The 21,650-nt window shown below is 34.7% G+C and overlaps 1 protein-coding gene across 3 annotated transcripts in view; it reads left to right on the forward strand.

The window, feature by feature from the left end:
* The window catches only part of STXBP5 (syntaxin binding protein 5), a 207,534-nt gene that overhangs the window by 85,420 nt on the left and 100,464 nt on the right, over window positions 1-21,650 (forward strand). For all 3 annotated transcript variants that reach the window (XM_023188408.2, XM_023188409.2, XM_023188410.2), the window contains exons 8-9: window positions 5,780-5,903; window positions 18,780-18,858. In XM_023188408.2, the coding sequence (XP_023044176.1) occupies window positions 5,780-5,903; window positions 18,780-18,858 (203 nt within the window). The remainder of the gene's footprint in view (window positions 1-5,779; window positions 5,904-18,779; window positions 18,859-21,650) is intronic.

A 21,650-nucleotide genomic window follows, 5' to 3' on the forward strand; every position in this document is an offset into this window, starting at 1 on the left:
CCATTCCTTCTGAAACTATTCCAATCAATAGAAAAAGAGGGAATCCTCCCTAACTCATTTTATGAGGCCAACATCATCCTGATACCAAAGCCTGGCAGAGACACAACAAAAAAAGAGAATTTTAGACCAATCTCCCTGATGAACATCGATGCAAAAATCCTCAATAAAATACTGGCAAACCGGATTCAGCAGCACATCAAAAAGCTTATCCACCATGATCAAGTGGGCTTCATCCCTGGGATGCAAGGCTGGTTCAACATTCGCAAAACAATAAACGTAATCCAGCATATAAACAGAACCAAAGACAAGAACCACATGATTATCTCAATAGATGAGGAAAAGGCTTTTGACAAAATTCAACAGCCCTTCATGCTAAAAACGCTCAACAAATTCGGTATTGATGGAACGTACCTCAAAATAATAAGAGCTATTTATGACAAACCCACAGCCAATGTCATACTGAATGGGCAAAAACTGGAAAAATTCCCTTTGAAAACTGGCACAGGATAGGGATGCCCTCTCTCACCACTCCTATTCAACATAGTGTTGAAAGTTCTAGCTAGGGCATTCAGGCAAGAGAAAGAAGTCAAGGGTATTCAGTTAGGAAAAGAAGAAGTCAAATTGTCCCTGTTTGCAGATGACATGATTGTATATTTAGAAAACCCCATTGTCTCAGCCCAAAACCTCCTTAAGCTGATAAGCAACTTCAGCAAAGTCTCAGGATACAAAATTAATGTGCAAAAATCACAAGCATTCTTATACACCAGTAACAGACAAATAGAGAGCCAAATCATGAATGAACTTCCATTCACAATTGCTTCAAAGAGAATAAAATACCTAGGAATCCAACTTACAAGGGATGTAAAGGACCTCTTCAAGGAGAGCTACAAACCACTGCTCAGTGAAATAAAAGGACACAAACAAATGGAAGAACATACCATGCTCTTGGATAGGAAAAATCAGTATCATGAAAATGGCCATACTGCCCAAGGTTATTTATAGATTCAATGCCATCCCCATCAAGCTACCAATGAGTTTCTTCACAGAATTGGAAAAAACTGCTTTAAAGTTCATATGGAACCAAAAAAGAGCCCGCATTGCCAAGATAATCCTAAGTCAAAAGGACAAAGCTGGAAGCGTCACGCTACCTGACTTCAAATTATACTACAAGGCTACAGTAACCAAAACAGCATGGTACTGGTACCAAAACAGAGCTATAGACCAATGGAACAGAACAGAGTCCTCAGAAATAATACCACACATCTACAGCCATCTGATCTTTGACAAACCTGAGAGAAACAAGAAATGGGGAAAGGATTCCCTATTTAATAAATGGTGCTGGGAAAATTGGCTAACCATAAGTAGAAAGCTGAAAGTGGATCCTTTCCTTACTCCTTATACGAAGATTAATTCAAGATGGATTAGAGACTTAAATGTTAGACCTAATACCATAGAAACCCTAAAAGAAAACCTAGGTAGTACCATTCAGGACATAGGCATGGGCAAGGACTTCATGTCTAAAACACCACAAGCAACGGCAGCAAAATCCAAAATTGACAAATGGGATTTAATTAAACTAAAGAGCTTCTGCACAGCAAAAGAAACTACCATCAGAGTGAACAGGCAACCTACAGAATGGGAGAAAATTTTTTCAATCGACTCATCAACGGGCTAATATCCAGAATCTACAAAGAACTCAAACAAATATACAAGAAAAAAACAAACAACTCCATCAAAAAGTGGGCAAAGGATATGAACAGACATTTCTCAAAAGAAGACATTCATACAGCCAACAGACACATGAAAAAATGCTCATCATCACTCGCCATCAGAGAAATGCAAATCAAAACCACAATGAGATACCATCTCACACCAGTTAGAATGGCAATCATTATAAAGTCGAGAAACAACAGGTGCTGGAGAGGATGTGGAGAAATAGGAACACTTTTACACTGTTGGTGTAATTGTAAAACTAGTTCAACCATTATGGAAAACAGTATGGCAATTCCTCCAGGATCTAGAACTAGAACTATGACCCAGCCATCCCAGTACTGGGTATATACCCAAAGGATTATAAATCTTGCTGCTATAAAGACACATGCACACGTATGTTTATTGCAGCACTATTCACAATAGCAAAGACTTGGAATCAACCCAAATGTCCATCAGTGACAGACTGGATTAAGAAAATGTGGCACATATACAGCATGGAATACTATGCAGCCATAAAAGACTATGAGTTTGCGTCCTTTGTAGGGACATGGATGCAGCTGGAAACCATCATTTTTAGCAAACTATCACAGGAACAGAAAACCAAACACCGCATGTTTTCACTCATAGGTGGGAACTGAACAATGAGATCACCTGGACTCGGGAAGGGGAACATCACACACTGGGGCCTATCATGGGGAGCGGGGAGGGGAGAGGGATTGCATTGGGAGTTATACCTCATATAAATGATGAATTGATGGGTGCTGACGAGTTGATGGGTGCAGCACACCAACATGGCTCAAGTATACATATGTAACAAACCTGCAGATTATGCACATGTACCCTAGAACTCAAAGTATAATAATAAAAAAAATAGATATACATTTACTGTGACATGATTCTAATAATACGATTAGTTTGCAAAACCAGTAAGTAGAGAATTTATTCAATTTCCATACAATTTTGAGTTAGTGAATGTAAAATTTGATAGGTAAGCAGTTAGCCTGTTTTGTCTTCCTAGACAAGATTCTGTGTTGTCTGATAAGAATAGCAGAAGCATCATAGGTACTACTTTTGCCAAAGCCTAATAATTAAATATTACTCCTTTTGAAAAATGTGTCACGGTAGGCAGTGCTTTTGTTTTTTCTCTAATTTTATCAAAAATGAAAATACTGATGTCAGACTCTTAATTACCTTCATGAACCTTTTTATACTTACGATTTTTTTCAGATACTACATCTTTTAAAGAGCTTTTAGAATTGTATGTACTATTGCTTTGTGGTTTATGTGAACAGCTATGTCATCTGCGTTCATTCTGTCTTCAGTCTTTTTTCTCTACCCTGGATTCATCTTGTCCTCCATGACTTTTGTATGTCTTTTATTTATTGTGTTCTGTTTTCCATTCATCTGTCCTTTATTCCTTTTTCTAAGATAATCCTGTTATTCATATGTATGTATAATTTTCAGGTTTTTAAAACAAGTAAATATTCTTTTTTTTTTTTTTCTTTTTGAGATGGAGTCTCGCTCTGTCACTCAGGCTGGAGTACAGTGGCACGATCTCAGCTCAGTGCAAGCGCCACCTCCTGGGTTCATGCCATTCTCCTGCCTCAGCCTCCCGAGTAGCTGGGACTACAGGTGCCTGCCACCACACCTGGCTAATTTTTTGTATTTTTTAGTAGAGACGGGGTTTCACCATGTTAGCCAGGATGGTCTCCATCTCCTGACCTCATGATCCGCCCGCCTTTGCCTCCCAAAGTGCTGGTATTACAGGCATGAGCCACCGTGCCCGGCCACAAACAAATAAATATTCTTAATCACCTGGAAATTGTATATCTCTTCCTTGGAAAAACGGATAAGCCAATTTACACACAAAATTTATCAACTCCCATTTATGTTTCCTACGTTATATCTCATATCTTCTCCCATGAATTGTTCGGATTTGCTCCTAACCCACCTTGCTTCTGATTTTGAGCATGTGTCAGATTTGCTGGTGAGATTAGATTTTCTCACTTTGTTTACATAAATTTCTATGTCATTTTCTCAAGAAGACTTAAGAAAAAGTGTAAATTGCATATTTTATACATGTATAATTTATATGTGAAATATAAATTGTATATGTATAATTTATATATGGTAGGTATTGTATACATATTTTTAAATACTTGTAATACTGCATATGTTCTACATATATACTTAGAAAGAAAACACATCTTATATCAAGTTGGATTTGCATATAGAAAATTGTATAAATAACTAGTGCATGTTTGTTGCATGTCCATATTTCTTTATTTCTTTGCTTTTTTGTGGAGTGTTTTCTGTTACTTGTTTCTGTTGTCCAAGATAATTGTGAACCACTAGTTCCAGTAATTCGATAGTATTTGCTTTTGGAATGCCTAATAATTTAATAACATTTTATAAATAGAAGGCACTTTTAAACAAAGATAGACATTGTTTTCTTTAGCAAAGTAGAAATATTTCTCTACATGTGATATGTATTTATATATATGATATACATTTATACATGATACTATTAAGATGTTTCTATCTATAGGTTCCAGATAGCACTGTAGATCTCTTTTGTATTTTCCCTTATCAATTTTTTTTTAAAACATTAAATAGCTTTTTAGCACTGCTCATGTTTTTGCAGAAATAATTTTACTTGTAAAGGACACTAAGGGATTGCTTATTTTAAAAATGAGTTTTCAAAATGTCATATGTGTATTTCAGTTTATTATTATTTTAAGATTTTATTTAGAATTTTGTAAGAGATGCAGATGGTCCCTGACTTACAGTATTTTGACTTATGATTTTTTTGACTTTACAATTGGTTTATCAAGACATAACCCCATCCTAAGTAAAGGAGCTCCTTAGGAATTAGAATGCGATTATGGTTTCTACTCAGTGTCTATTGCTTGTGTACCATCTTAAAGCTGAAAACTTGCATATTGAGGCATTGTAAGTAAGGGATCATCTGTTGTGTTGGTACCATTAAATGCATTTTTGGCTTATGATATTTTTGACTTATGATGAGTTTATCAGGGTATAACTTCATCATAAATTGAAGAACATCTGTACTTTGAATAAAAAACATTGTATTAAATATTGGCATTAGAAGTATAGCTGATTATCTGTATCTGTCTGATTTATACTAAGATATTTTATAGTATTTAGTTTAAATTTATATAGAAAGAACCCAAATAAATAGATGACATGATAGGAAATGTTGACTTTATATGTGACAGAAGTTTTGAGTTTCAGTTATATGATTTTTGCACTGTACTCTGCAATTCTTGCATTCCAGTAGGGTAGCTTTAAGTCAATTGACCGTTAAGAACTAAAATTTTATCAACTTGAGTTTAAAAGAAGTAATTCAAAGGATGCATGGGAGAGTGATTTAAAATTTTTTTTTTTGCATACCAGGATTTAAATAATAGTAGAGCAAAAAAATGAGGGGTATCATACTTCGGTGATATAAAAGTATTTTCCAGATAGTTTTTAAGTGACCCAGAAGTACAAAATAAATTTCTTATCAGAAGAGGGTCCCTGAGATTAAAAATTGCCTCTGTAATTACTGTGAAAGATGAGGAGCATGTCTTGTAGCTCCACCTGGAGCATTTTTTATTGTTCTCTGTTCCAAATCTACATTTTGGCTCTTAGGATTGTGATCAATTAACATGTTTTATTCTAATCTTGTCAATCCAACGAGTTTTTCCATTGGGAAGTTGGTTGTAATAATTTGGTAATTTATGTTTAAGTATTGTTTATGCTTAAAATAATGTAAGAAAACATTTTGTTTTACTGAACTTGTCTGTAGATGTCACTATTATGCCTTCTTTATGCTGGTTTAAGGAGTGAAGTAAGTACAGAGAATTAAAACAGTGTTAATATGAATAAATAAAATCTCATTTGTATTACAAGAGGGCCAAATTATTATGGAAATGTTAAGTTCACATATTAACTTTAGAAAATTAAGAAAAGTTAAAAATGAAAATTAATTGATTATCAGATCATTTACAAGTAGTTTGCTACTTAAATAGATTTTAAAATGGTATTTTTCATCCTTCTATAGGCTATCCACTCTGTTGCTTGGCATCATGAAGGAAAACAGTTTATTTGCAGTCATTCAGATGGCACCTTGACTATATGGAATGTGAGGTCCCCTGCTAAACCTGTACAGACAATCACTCCACATGGTAAGAATGCATCAGTCTTAAATACCACCTAATTGTAATGCACAGTAAACTGTTTTGTTTCAGTTTTCCTTTGGATTTGTTTGTTTGATTTTTAGGATAAGGAGGGGTTTCCTTTCATTTTTAGGGAATTAAAAAATTTACACTTATAGAAATAGTATCTAACAACCAGTTAATAAAATTTCAAGTTAAGCATATTTACAGTTGAAATTGCAAATGTGAAATTTTAGAAAATGTTACATTATTTTCTGAATATCATGTCTCCAACAGTCCAAAAAACAAATAGTTTTGTGAATGAAAATTATGCAGGATTTACATTAAACTTTTCCATCTCAAAGCTATCAGTTGCAGGTTGTTAATATATAAATAACAGTGAACTTGAAATACTTGGAACCCTGTAGAAGGTAATTTTATATATTAAAATATGGTGTCAGGAGTCCTCATAATCACCATGGGTTTAATGATTCACTAGGAAGACTCACAGGACTCAGCCTAAAGTCATATTCATTGCTGTGATTTATTACAACAAAAAGGCATAAAGCAGAATCTGCAAAAGGAAAAGACAAATGAAGTCTGGAGGAAACCAGGGTCAAGCGTCTTTGAGTTATTTCCTTATGGAGTCACTCAGGATATGCTTAATCCCACTATTAAGGAGTTGTTACCACATGTGTGAAATATTGTCTACCAGAGAAACTCACCTGAGCCTTGGAGTCCAGAGTTTTTATTGGGATCCGTTATGCAGGCATCCTCTGCTTTAGCAAGTACCAAAATTCTAAACTCCCAGAAGGAAGGCAGGGGTTCAGCATAAACTATATTCTTTGTACAAACCAATTAGGCAGAGTAAATCACCCTTCTCAGGGAATAATGAGCGTTTCTTGGACATCAGCTAACGGCCAACCTTGTAAGCAGATCTTTGTAGGGATAGCAGTAGCAGACCTACTGTGTTAACTATTTTCTGCGTAAGTAGTACTTACAAAGCTTATAAGAAATTTTTATTAGAATGTTTATTAAAAACAGATTGTGAAGGCCACCTTTTTTGTTTTAGAATTTGTATTTCTTTATTAATCTGCATTCTCCACCCTCACCCCAAGAGAATCCTTCCTGGCAAGTTTAGGGAACTCATATTAAAGGAACTCTTCTATAAATTGATAGTGTATTCAAGAGTGTCCTTGTAGCTATTGCTAGTATTTCATCGTTTGCTTTAAAATTTGAATACCTACTTTTTTAAAAAGTTGATATATTTTGACTTACTACGATATAGAAGTGAAAGAAACAGTTAAATTAAAAACAAATTTTATCTATCTGTGGCATATGGGATTTTTAGGCTTATTTTCTGGGAAGAATAACGGTTCTTGAAACCACATATTGTGAAATACTTTACCACGGCTTGTGACAGCAATCATCTTCTGGGAAAGCACTTACTTTAAATTCCCTACACATCTATTTATGAGTGCATCTAGAGGATATTTCTTGTGATAGTAGGTGCAAGTTTTTCTTAATATATTTTGTTCCTTCCTTCTGTTAGTATCTACGTTCCTCATCTTGACTCTCCTAAAAATTCCTATGAATCTTAGAATCTCCCAACCCCACTGGAACCTACGAATCCAGATAAACAAAAAAGTACCAATAGGGTGTGGTTAGTTCAAAAATCTTTCATTTGAAACCCAGAAGAAAATGAAACTCATGTCAAAGATGATAGAAATATATAATGCTAGTTTTGCAGCTTGAAGTTTATCTGTTTTTATCTTGTTTTGTAAGAATAGTACAAAGAATCTTTTTTTCTTTTGATCTGTTTGCAAGTAAGTTGTCAATATGGTGCTGATTCACTCCCAAATATTCCATGGTCTTTTTTTTTTTTTTTTTTTAAATAAGGACGTTTTTCTATATAATCAATTTTTGCCTTTATTCAAAAGAGTTTTATATGGATTAGATTTGGTTGTCATGTTTCTTCTCGAAACTGAAACACTTCCTGAACATTTTGACTTTGATATCTGATAAATTACAAAGATTGTAGGTCAGTTCTTTTATAGAACGAGCCTCAGTATGGTTTTGTCTCATGTTTATTCATGATGAGATTTAGGTTGCACGCTTTTGACAGGAGTATCCCAAAAGGATTGAGGTGCTCTTTTTGCATCCTCTCAAGTGGAACTCGTTTTTGATTTGTCCCATATTGGTGGTATCTCACATCCTTTGGTTAAAGTTCTGTCTTCTGCTAGTTCTCTCCATTATTAAACAGGTTTTCTTTTTACCTTTGAAATTGAGGAATAAATTTTATGTGTATTTATAATTGTTACATATTTTGATTTGAAGGAAGTTCCCCAAGACTCTATGAACATATTACACTTCATCAGACTTTTCCCCTCTAGTTTTAGCATCTTTTGATGTTTCTTAGCTGAATTAACTATTACTATGATGGTTGCCGAATATTGATTGTCTATCTGGTCTTAATCTTTTTTTACATTGAAAGCTTAGTTTACTGAGAGCAGACTTTAGGAAGTGGTATAAATCAGTTTCTACAGTGATTATATTGTCTTAGCAGAAAAGCTAAAATTATTTTTAAATGAAAAAGACAATATGTGACTTAAATATTTTCTCAAAATTAGAATCCAAATGAAATATAAATGAAGTGGATTTTTTTCTGTGGCTGGTGTTAAAAATTAGCGTGGTATTTGTGTACATTGTAGCAGTCTAGTAGTAGATGGCCAGAATTTTATATAAAGTAAGGCATATTTATTTTATTTTATATAAACTATATGTAGAAAATCTGAATTCCTTTCAAGTGTAATAAGGTTTCCACCTTTCTTTTTGGCAGTAAAAACTACCAAGTGACAGGTAACCTACCAAAGCTAAATTCATGTTGACTACAACTGAATTCATGGCAAAGCTGAGTACTTTTTTTTGTTTGTTTGTTTTTTTGAGACAGAGTCTTGCTCTTGTTGCCCAGGCTGGAGTGCAATGGCGCGATGTTGACACACCGCAACCTCTGCTTCCCAGGTTCAAGCGATTCTCCTGCCCCAGCCTCCTGAGTAGCTGGGATTACAGGCGCCCGCCACCACGCCCGGCTAATTTTTTGTGTTTTTAGTAGAGACGGGGTTTCACCATATTGGCCAGGCTGGTCTCAAACTCCTGACCTCAGGTGATCCACCCACCTCAGCCTCCCAAGGTGCTGGGATTACAGGCATGAGCCACCATGCCTGGCCAACTGAGTACATTTTTATACATTACAGTACAAAACTACATTCGGCATACCATAACAAGGTATCATCTATTCCACAGAGATCACATTTGTGGTATATCATTTTCATTATATTAACTGTTGCAAAGGATTGAAATTTTGTTCTACTTTCTCATTATTATTTTCTGTTGTGGTTTCTTGCTCTTAATTTCTAACCAAACAGTTATGGTAAGTTAGTTTAAATATACTAACCTTTTACAATTGAGTGCTTTTTCACTTTTTCTTATTTAAGTTCATCTAACGGTTGTTCAAGTATCTAAGTCTTAAAAAACATTTACAGTATTACCTTGATTGCCAAGAACTGATTGTAATTTAAGACTCCTACCAGTACTTTACTACGAGTTGTAGTGTTAGGGTGTTTAGTGTTAAAAATAGGTTAAGATATCCTTGAAGAGTCTGTTCAGAAGATATTATGTTACATTTATATAACATGGGATTTTGAAGCCAGAAGAGTTGTAGTTAAGCACTAATTCCATAGTTTCTGGCTCTGTGACCTTGAGGAAGTCATTTAATATTTTTGAGTCTTAATGTTCTCACCCATGAGTACAAATAATAATGAAACTTTACCTAGTCTCATACAGTTGTCGTGAAGATTATATTTACTCATTCTACAAATATTTGTTGGTTCTACTATGTGATAGGCACTTTTCTTAGATGTGGTTCAGATAATCAAAATGTAAGTGAAATTACCCAGAAATTATGATGTGCTATTCATATATGGCTCTAGGAAATGTCGGTATGGAAATGGTTATGTACTTGGTAGAATAGATTAGCGAACCCCCAAAATATATTCCACAAAGACCAGTTTTTCTTATATTGATGATTTATTTGGTGGAAAAGGTATGCCATAGTGAAAGAAGTTTTAGAAATGCTGAATTAAAGATGAGCATTTTTCTTCACTTTAGCACTCCAGCAGGTTATTTTTGACTACCAAAAACAAACAAAAAGTGATAGCTCTCTTTAGTCTCATTTTTATGCATCTCAAACATTTCCCTGGCAATCAGACAATCTGTAATCTAATTGCAAGTGTGTGAAATACCTTGTGGAGATCATTTCTTTTCTCTGAGACTTGAGCTTTATTATTTGTAAAATATCAAGATTGAACAGGATTTTTAAGCTATAAAGTTTACTGAACATATGAAAATTAAGCAGGATTTGGTTCCATATAATGACTCTGCAGTTATTTCCTTTCAGCGGGCCATAGATTCTATATCTCTGTATGGTACGTCTAGGAGTAAACTATTTCTCTTTTGGCTTGTTTCTCTCCCATGGCAGATAGGGTTTCATTACTTAGGAGGTATCGGCATGGCTCACATTCTTACCTTGAAGCACTCATCTTGGTTTTGTAATTTTCTGGGCCAGGGCCTCACAGGACCTCCCCTCTGGCGCAGAGATGGGGGTGATGTGTTGCAGAGTAAGATTTTCTGTGATTGTCAGCTTTCCCAGAATCAGATGGTTTCCTAAGGAAATGGAGATTATAGACCAGGGTGCCTTTCCTGGGCCACATTGGAAGGAGAGGAATTGTCTAGGGCCACGCATAAAATACACTAACACTAATGATAGCTGATGAGCTAAAAAAAAAAAAAAAAAAAAAAAATCTCATAATGTTTTAAGTAAGTTTACTAATTTGTGTTGGGCCACATTCAAAGCTGTCCTGGGCTACATGTGGCCTTCAGGCTGTGGTTGGACAAGCTTGTGCTAGACAGTCAAAACCCGTAGATTTTTACTGTAGGAAATGGTGTTTTAAATTTAGTTTCTGAAGCTTATTCATCAATGCAATCAATCTATTTATCAAAAAGTAAACCAAGATTAGGGAACTTTTATTCTCTTGAAGGTCGCTGAGGGAAAAAAAAAATTCAAGTTCACCTAAGTGCATCAGCTTAATATGTTAAGGATGAGACATGCAAAGAATTCCATTAATCTGCTTTTAAGATTCACCTGAAACCTAAAACATTCAGTAAATAATACAACTATACTACTCAGTTCCTTATATGATTCATCACAAACCTTTCCCCAGTTTATGTATTTGAAAAGAATTAACCAGACTCCACAGAGCATACTCAAATAAGACCATGATTTAAAGGCAAAGGATATGATACAGCAGGAGAAAGAGAATGCAGGCAGGTGCTCTGAAACATCCCTCCCCTATGTGCGCTCCCAGTGAGCACTTACTTACACACGAGGATTGTACTGAGTCCACCTCGAGTCACCAAGATCCGGCTTCTGAAGAGCTCCACAGAAACTCTCAGGAAGGCCCTTGTAATGATCAAGCCAGTCTTGCTAATAAATCAGCTAGGCCGGTTGCAAACCTTCAGCAAAAGTATACTCTGGTGGTTACCAGGGAAGTTTTGGGCCTTAAACAACACGTCATAAATCCTACTGTCCTTTTCTTTGCCAAAAGTAAAAAAACAGATATTCAGGGGTCCAAGTCCAGCCGTAAATCAACTCTGTACACTCATTTAGGAGGGAAAAAGCCTCCTCCCCTTTTCAAATTAGTATTATTAGCAATGTGATTCTTCAGTTTGTCTTTTTATTTTCTAGAACATCACTGTCCAGTAGAAAGGTAATGTGAGCTGTGTGTGTAATTCTAAATTTACTAGTAACTGTATTAAAAACAGTAATAAGAAACAGGTAAAACTGATTTTAATAACATGTTCTTTAACCCCAAATATGCAAAATATTAGTTCATCATGTAATCAATACAAATTGAGATATTTTATTCTTTTTTGGTACTAAATATTTGAAATCTAGTGTGTATTTAGCACGTCCTAACTTGGACTAGCTACATTTTAAGTGCCCTGCTGTCCATGCATTTTAAGTGCACAGTAGACTTATGGTACCCTATTGGATAGCCACGCTAGACTGAGAACTTCAGTGTAACAAGTGTAACACTGAAAATACGTTCCTCATCCTAACTGGCAAAATTAAAACTTTAGAAAGCAACTGTTTTTGTCAGTAATCTTTATTCATTTTTAATAAATCTTTATTCATTGAATAAACATTTATTTAGCACCTCCTATGTACCAGAGACTAATTACTGAAAATATACTGGGCTGAAGAGCTCATTGTCAGGTGAATGATAATGATCTATAAACTGATAAATATAATATATTGTGATTAATGTCGATAAAGGCATGTATAACATGATGTGGAAACAAATAAGTGGTGACTGGTTTTGGGTAAAAGGTGTTGGACTATTTCACCAATTCAGGGTATATAAACTTGATCTTAAAGGATGATAGTAGTGGTATAAGACGGCAAAGAGCAGGGCAAAGTTATCTTAGAAGGCACAAAGGCACAAAGACATAAACAAAAGTGGGGTGTTCTTGGAAAACTACTAATAGTTTAATATGACCAGAGTTTAAAACACCTTTGGGCAAGTAGCAGAAAATGAAAACAGAACCATGTAGAGAGGCAAGATTATATATCAAAGTATGATAAAAAGTTTGAACTTCATAATGGAGACTTAGTAATTGAGTTTATAGTGAGAAGCATCAAGTTTACATCTTAAAAATATCACTTTAATGGTAGTACATCTGGTAGGCTGGAGGCAGAAGAGGGTGGCTAATTAGGAAGCTATTGCATTAATAAACAAATAATGGAGATTTCATTAGAGGAAATGGGAAGAAATGGACATGTAGGAATGAAATTCTGGAATTAGAATCAATAGGACTTAAACCAATTATTTGTGGCTTGGTGGTTTGAGGGGTGGGGAAATAGGGCATAGTAAGAAGGAGAAATCAGATGTGGCATGGGAGTTTATGTGAGTTATTAAGTCAGGTTTTATAATTAATCAGACTTTTTAACTGACTAGTCATGGTAGTTCATAGGTAGTTAAAAGAATAAGCACATATTTTTGTTCCTCCAGTGGCATAGCATTTAAGAAGTAAAATGACACCTAGTGGTGAAATCCTTTAAATGTCTTTTCATTTGTATGTGCTTAAAATCATGGGTAGTGCCTTATTATTTGATTTGATTTAGAAAATGCCTAGCCTAGAATTAGAGATGAATAAATAAACCTATCTAGACCATAAGCAGTAATCAGAGACATTATTTAAAATATCTTCTATGCATATCAAAGATTTGTTTTTTTCCAAGCAAAATTAATACAGGATGATCACTCTAAACACTGCAACATTTTTCATTTACAAAGAAAATGAAACGACTCTATTAGTATCCTCTCAGAGGGACCAAAATAAAAGTTAAATTATAAAGGAATAATAATCAGACTGACTTAGACTTGTAAGTCTGAATGTTAGAACACAATAGAGCAGTATCAAAGGACTATTGAACAGGAAGAAAGTTAAGAGTTTTGTACCTAGCCAGGTTTTTTGCAAGATATAGAAGCTCAGACTTGGAAGGATTTAGCAAATACCATCTAATGTCCTTTAGAATTTGTTCCAACCTCTGAAAGATTGATGTTGAATATTGAAATAAGTTAAAGGAGTTTATTTATGAATAATTGTTTCACTTCATAAAACAAAATCATGTTTGAACCTACATGTAAAATTTGTGTCTATAATCCTAAATTCTGTCAGCCTGACTCTCCCGCTAGAACTCTGCATGGTAGAAAGAGGATATAAGCCAGCTGACCTTCTTTAGAGCAAACATTTCAATTTTTTACTGAAAGGTCATATACATCTCTATATAGATTGGAATAGAGGTTGAAGTTCTTAATTTATTCCTTGTATGACACAAGGGACTAGTTTTCAGATTTAAGCCTCCTTTTTTCAATACCTTTTATTTTCCTTGCAATTCTCTCTCCCACCTCAGCAGTCCTTTCCTTTCTCCTGGCAGTTCTTTCCAGTTCCTTGATTACTTCTGTCACTTCTTGGTTCTTATAAATTGGGCTGCTAGAGATTCAAGATTCCATGTACAATCATTTCTTCATAAGGAGGGGAAAACAATGATTCTCTAGGATCTTAAATTAAGACAGGATTAAATGTTCCATTACCAGTCAGTATACAGGTATATATTTATAAAAATTTAATATGGGTGAAATTTCATACTAGTGAGGAGAGAATGATGGTTCAATAAATTGGCCTGGCAAGTAAATATTTATGTCAAAACCCATCTGATTATACGCTTTAAATATGTGTACTTTTGTTTAGCAGTTATAGCTCATTAGAGCTATAAAACTAGCCTAGCACTCAGATGATTGATAGCTTATTAATTATTAAGAGGAAAGTGTCTTCCCTGTATCAAAAATACACATCAGAAAATAATTAATATAATAAATGAATCTATTGAAAACTATAAGAAAAAGCAGATTTATGTGATTTTGGTGTGGGGAAGAACTTTCCAAGCATAAAACCAAAGAGGGGAGTGACCAAAAACACTGATAGTTTTTTTCATACACATATCTCATTACACATATACAATCCTATCCTACCAGTTCCTTCTGCCTCAGCCTTTTCCCATGTTAGCAGCCCATTCTCCTTTCTTATCCCACGAGGTAAGCTGTGTCAGAAATCTTACAGATGTTCTTCTAAAATATAGATATTTCTGAAATTTTGTATATTAACACGTATACACACAAATTTTTCTGATCATTGTTTTACATAAAGTAGGATTATGTTAGTCTTTTCGCATCTTTAAAGTTTTTTTAAATTTTTACGAGTACATAATAGGTATATATATTTGTGAGGTACATGAGATATTTTGATACAGGCATACAATGTGAAATAAGCACATCATAGAGAATGGGGTATTAATCCCCTCAAACATTTATCCTTTGAGTTATAGTAGGGTGACTATAGTTCAATAATAACTTAATTGTACATTTTAAAATAACTTTTAAAGAGCAGAACTGGATTGTTTGTAACCCTTTTTTGCATCTTAATCACTGTACTTTAGGAAGATTCCTCCAAATGTTCTGGCATATCATTTATGTTAATGGCTGTGTAAGAGCCAGTTGTTTGTATCACAACTTATTCAGCTATTTCAAATTAATGGGCATTCCCTTTGTTTTTATTTCTTAAACATTGCAAACTATGCTGCAGCTACCATCTTTGTACATATGCCATAGGAATTGGTCCTTTTGTTTATATGGAATAAATGCTTCGGAGTACAATTTCTACCCTTAAGTATTGATGTTGTATTATTTCTAATAAATGTTCTCAAACCATTTTTCCAAAAAACTATATCCTTCAGATTTCTACCAGCCATGTGTGAGTATCCGTTTCCCAATGTACTTGCCAGTAATAGGAGTTATGACTCATTTTACTTTTTTTTTTTAACTTCCTGTTTGCTCAGGATCTCAAAGTCGGCCAGAAATGAGTGACTGGGGCCTTCTCCGTTCCTCACTCTTTCCTGGGCAGGCAGCATTTTAGACCCCTAGGAGTGTGTCTAGTTTTCTGAGCTTTTCTTTTAAATTTCTGCCTGAGTTCCATTTGCCTCAACTGAAACTACAGCCTTAAATAGCTGTAATACTTCCAACAGATTACTGTCATTCTAGAATGCCCTGGAGGTAGGGACTTTTGTCTCCCATATTTGAGGTGTCAAGTGAGATAGCCACAGCACTTTGGGAATAGTGTTTTCCAGAGAGCTGCAAGTTCACACAAAATGTCGATTGTGCTGTAGCAAAAATGTTTTTAACAGAGCTCCAAGAAAACTTCAGTCCTCTCTGTTGGCTAATACTACTGCATTTTCATGGCTAGCCTACCACTGAGCTGGGTAGCCAGGGGATAGAAATAGACCTTCCTTAAAAATATCACAGTTCCCTGTCCCCAGACCCCTCATTTTACTGAAGTTCAGTAGTTTCTATTGGGTAGATGATTTTTCATCTTGTTAGCGGCTTGGTCATTCTCCAGAGTTCTGAAATGGTTAGCTTTAGTTGTTTTACTAGTACTTTCATTTTTGTGGGAGAGCAAGTTCACCGAGGTCCTCCTGTTATTGGTGGCATATATCTGAGTTGCCAGTAGTGTATCCGTATGGCTCTGCAGTAACCTTAATTCTTGCCTCTTCAGAAGAAAGAATTCAACTGAGTGAGGGGCAAAACAGAAAAAGAGACCAAGGCAAGTTTCAGAGCAGGAGTGGAAGTTTATTAGAAAGGCTTTAGAACAGGGAAGAAGTACTTGAAAGAGACCCAGGTGGGCAACTTGGAGAACGAGTGCAGTGTTTAACTCTGACCCCAGCACTTCATAGGCGTGCCCCTTTCCCACGATTCTTCCCTTAGGGTGGGCCCTCCTTATCCTTGGGCCCTCCTTATCCTTGGGAGGTGAACACCTCCAGTGTGTTTAGGAATTCGTACACTTGTCTATCTGAGGCTTTTCTCCGTTTTCCAGTGGAGTGCTGCCCCCACCGAAGGTCATACTCCACCATGTTGTTACTTACCGCCCTTGCCTGGGAAGTTGCCTCTGCCTGGCGCTTGCATTAACACTTCAGTGCAGCAGGTGTGGACCATCAGGAAATGGGTTCTCCCTGGCACCAGCTGCCAATTTATCACTTTTAGTAAGGCAGTGTGATAATTGTCAAACCACTGTGGTACCATCACCCAACATTTCTAAAGCCCTCTCCTGCCCTGCTCATGCCTGTCTCCCTACCTGTAATATTCACTGTATCGTCTTGGAAGTCGATCTTTTTGGTAGTTTCCTCAGCCGTTCATAGGCATTTAGTCTACCAGGTGTACTTTAAGATCATTTTGTCCAAATTCAAGAAAAGCTGTTGAAACTCTAATTACATTAAATTTATAAATTAATTTTGGAAGAATAGATATTTTAGGATTTCATATTTTCTTAAATTAGAACTTATTGAGGCTGATAGACTTGATTATTTAGATGTGTGCTTCTGTACAATTTTTTTTTAATTTGTAAGAATTCACTAGGGAAAATATTTGCAACATACATGATTGACAGAATGTTAATAAGCCTGAAATATAGAATTTATTTTCTAATACAAGGAAGATGACATAGAAGCATTGATAAAGGACAGCAAGCTATTTTTTAAAAGAACTATACATGACCAGTTAGGGATCCAAACAAATCAGATTAAAATAAGTTACCTTTTTTACTTAACAATCAGCAAAAAGAAAAAAAATTGCTACGGGAAGGTATGGCAAAATACGTGTCTTACGCTGCTGATAGAACTGTAAATTGGCACAACCTCTCTGGAATAAAACTTTACCCAGATATACTATATGCCAAACAATGTTTGTCACCGGGAAACCACAACAGAAAACAAATACACTAAAAAAGTTCTCTTTCCTGGTGGGGTGCGGTAACTCATGCCTGTAATCCCAGCACTTCAGGAGATGGAGGCAGGCAGATCCCTTGAGCCCAGAGTTCGAGACCCGCCTGGGTAACATGGTAAAACCCCCATCTCACATCTCTACAAAAAATTTAAAACAATGTATCCAGACATGATGGTATGCACCTGTGGTCCAGTTACTTGAGAGGCTGTAATGGGAGGCTCATTTAAGCCCAGGAGGTTGAGGCTGTGGTGAGCCATGATCATGCCACTGTACTCCAACCTGGGCTGCAGGAGAGACCCTGTCTTGAAAAAAAGAAAAAAAAATTACTTGCCTAGAGTTTACATACATGCCAGTTAGGCAAACAGTAAACAAAGAAGTTAAATATAAAGAATACTAGAATGTGACAAGTGCTATGGAGAAAAAATAAAGCTGTGAAAGAGGATAAGAGGTGTTGGGTTAGGGGTGAGTGTCAGGAATTCCTCAGACCATTCACAAGTTAGGTGATTTGTCAAAAGAAATATAATAATGTGGATAGAAATTCTGATGCACTCTAACATTTAGAGTATATTTTGTATGCCAGTTTATAACCACTGGTTATTACAACTGGCCCACTCACTTTTTAATCTCCACTTCTATTTCAATTAAACTCATTTGAGTAAAGGTACCAGGCTAAAATATATATATAAGAATGTTGTTATCTTTTCCTTCATTCTTGTTAGCCTTTGTTGAGCTCTAACAGATACACTGTATTCCAACAATAGATTAAATGAACTCCACGACAGTGGTTAATCTCTGAAATATGGGAAATAAATGTTGTATTTTCTTTCTTTTTTTTTTTTTTTTTTTTTTTTAGTTTTCTATAGTTTCTGCAGTGAATATGTAGACATAGATAACTGAAATCAACATTTTAAAAAATAATTAGAATTCTTTGACAAAATGAGTCTCTAACACATTTTATAGAGGTTGGTGTATTTTAGCAGTCTTTTGGGTTACAGTGGATGTATTTACTTAAGGAGAATAAATATAAATGATTTTATTAGAATAGGGCTTAATATTGCAGCCTGTCATACTGGGGTGAAAATGTGATGTAGATTTGTTTTTCTCAAATCTTGCTATTTTAAAATAAATTCATTTAGCTAGTTGAAATTTTATTTTGCTTATCTGCAATTAAGAACATTGGAAAAACTATCAATTTCTCCTGCTAGAATTTTGTCACATAAATGTTCTTACTAAGTTATTAATTATATTTGCTTTTTAGCACCAAATTTTAAAGAGTAACTTTGCTTGATCATTTAAAAAATATCTTATCGTGTATTAAATGCCTCTTTCAAAATCACTTTAAAGTGTTTCATGGTGGATTTCATTATATTTCACTTTCATTTTATAAACTATCAATGTAAGAATGTAGAGTAAATTAGAATTTTAGAATTTAATGCAGGAAAATATATTTTAGGAAAACAGTTAAAGGATGGGAAGAAGCCAGAACCATGCAAACCTATCCTCAAGGTGGAATTCAAAACGACTAGATCTGGGTAAGATTTTACTTCATTGCCAATGTTCGTTGTATATAATTCCTCAAATAGCATGGAACGCTATTTTATCATTAATTTTGAAGGCCTATTTTAGCATGGTCTCCACCATTCTTAAATTTTATGCTTTTTTTTATTTAACAAAGGAAGTAAAGTTGGTAAATTTAGGATAAAATACTTTTTGTGCTCTTGTCTTTAGTAGTTTTACACATTATCTTGGAAAGTTTGAATTATTTTTCCTGTTAAACTTCATACCTTCTCTAGATCAGTCTTCAGTAGCAATAGTGTTTATTCACTAGTGGTCATTGTGGAATAATCAGTGAAGAAAAAAAGATTTAAAATTGAGCTATTTTTACTGTATGTGATATGAAAGTTATATGTATTCTTCAGAAATTAAATCTCATATAAGAGTATCTGCCAATTATGAAAATAATTACTGTTTAATATTGAAAGTTTGTTGGTTGTATTTGAAGATATTGTCACTATATGAATTAGGTATGAAAATTAGATTGCTTAAACATTTATATATTTTACATATATTTTTGTATGTGTCAAATGTTAGATTAAAAAATATAATAAAGAAAAAAACGTAAAATGTCTGTGAAAATTCCGTATCTCTTTAACTTCCAAAAGAAAGCCTTTTATTTGTGTTCTAGCTCCCCAGGAAAAATATGTGGTTTTATTTACTATGGCTTTTATTTGCTACAGCTATGTTGGACAGTGAATATATATAGTGTAATGCAGAGGTTCTCAAATTGTGGTGCCTTGGCCAACAGCATTAGCTGAAAACCCGTTTGAAATGCAAATTCTCAGATTCCACCTTAGACCTACTGAATCAGAAACTCTGGGGTCAGGACCCAGCAATCTGTGTTTTAACTAGACCTACAGGAAATTCTGATGCACTCTTAACATTTAGAAACACTGGTTTATTTTTTGTATGCCAGTTTATAACCACCAGTTATTACAACTGGCCCACTCACTTTTTAATCTCCCCTTCTATTTCAATTAAACTCATTTGAGTAAAGGTACCAGGCTAAAATATATATATAAGAATGTTGTTATCTTTTCCTTCATTCTTGTTAGCCTTTGTTGAGATCTAACAGATATACTATATTCCAACAATAGATTAAATGAACTCCAAGAGGTGTAGCATCTGTTTGACTGTTGCATCCTTCATTGTGTGACCTGTAGCAGTTATCTGACTGCTTTGTGGTTCATTTTCCTCACTTATGACATAGATGGATAAAATATCAGACATTAGTTGTGATTAATTGAGATGATAATGTATATAAAACATTTCAAGCAGTTCCTGGTATGTAATAAACTCTATAAATGATTAAGAAACCATTTTTTTAGGAAATCCCCTGCCACCAATTGATTTTTATTTGTCATTTGTCCTATGGCAAAGGAATTAAAATAGGAAAAGCATGGTAACAAAGAAAGAAAAACAGGAAGAAAACCAGAAAAAAAAATCTATGATTATAATACCAAATGAAATGAATTGGTTAAATATTTAAATTAATAGTGACTAAGTTCTATTCTTATCTAGCTATATTAACAAATGTTGACTGGCAACAAAGGCAACAGTTCAGGGAAGATTTTTTCCTCTGTGTTTCTCACCTGTTCCAGTATTTACTCCTAAAAAATGTTAATATTTATGAGTTCAGGTTTCTTCAAGATGGCAGTAATACTTTTTCTTTCATAGAATTAGAAATGAAAATTTAAAGTGTTCTGCTCTTTTGAAAGCATTTGTAAATACAGTCATCCACTGCCTAACAGTGTCATGATCAATGGTAGACAATATATACAATGACGGTCCCAATAAATTATGATACTGTATTTTACTGTACCTTTTCTAACACAAATACCATTGTGTTACAGTTGCCTACAATACTGAGTACAGTAATATGCTATATAGGTTTGTAAACTAGGAGTAATAGGCTATACAATATAGCCTAGCTATGTAGTATATCATCGAGATTTGTGTAAGTTACACTCTCTGATGTTCATACAATGACAAAATTGTCCAAGGATGTGTTCCTCAGAAGGTATCCTTTGTCGTTGAATGGTACTGTTATACTGTTAAAGAGGATCAGTAGGATCACCATTTTGTTACAGTGTTCTCTACTTTCTCAATTTCTTTTGTCACCTAAGATGGGAAATTCAGTAAATTAAACATATTTTTCTTTTCTCTCAGTCCCTGGTCTTTTTCCTTGAAATAGCTTTCTATGCTACAATATGCAACCGAAATTGAGAACTGTACTACCCATTCCCACCTAGAGCAGAATCAGCCTCTATTCGTTAAGCTGGGCAGCACTCATCTTTTTCCTGTTCCTATCAGGTATCATAAGCAGATGCCAACAGAATGTATTGTACAGTTCCTGTTGGCAAGTTGCCAAATTGTATAAAAAGCCATCCTTTTATTCTCAGGGTCTTCTATGTTTTCTTCTCTTTATCAAGAAATAATTTGAGGTGGATTCCCTATCATCCTTTGTGGCTCAGCAAAACTATGCAACCTTAAAGATACTCTAGCCTCATTGGCCAGATTATGTCCTCCAATAATATTATCTCAAAGCATGTAGTACTTTTTCTTTCTACAACCTATACATGTCATTAGTAATGAAATTATTTATTGAGTGTACGTCACCCCTATTAAACATTCACCTCAATGAAAGCATGGTGGTGCTGAATGTGAAGAAGAAGATAGGCAGGTATATTGAAAAGATAGTAATAAAGAGCTAACTGTTAAAAATGCTTAGTTTAACTCTGAGGCAAAGGCGAATTCTGACAAAAAA

The sequence above is a fragment of the Piliocolobus tephrosceles genome, chromosome 5 (assembly GCF_002776525.5).
Source record: "Piliocolobus tephrosceles isolate RC106 chromosome 5, ASM277652v3, whole genome shotgun sequence".
NCBI classification, from domain to species: domain Eukaryota; kingdom Metazoa; phylum Chordata; class Mammalia; order Primates; family Cercopithecidae; genus Piliocolobus; species Piliocolobus tephrosceles.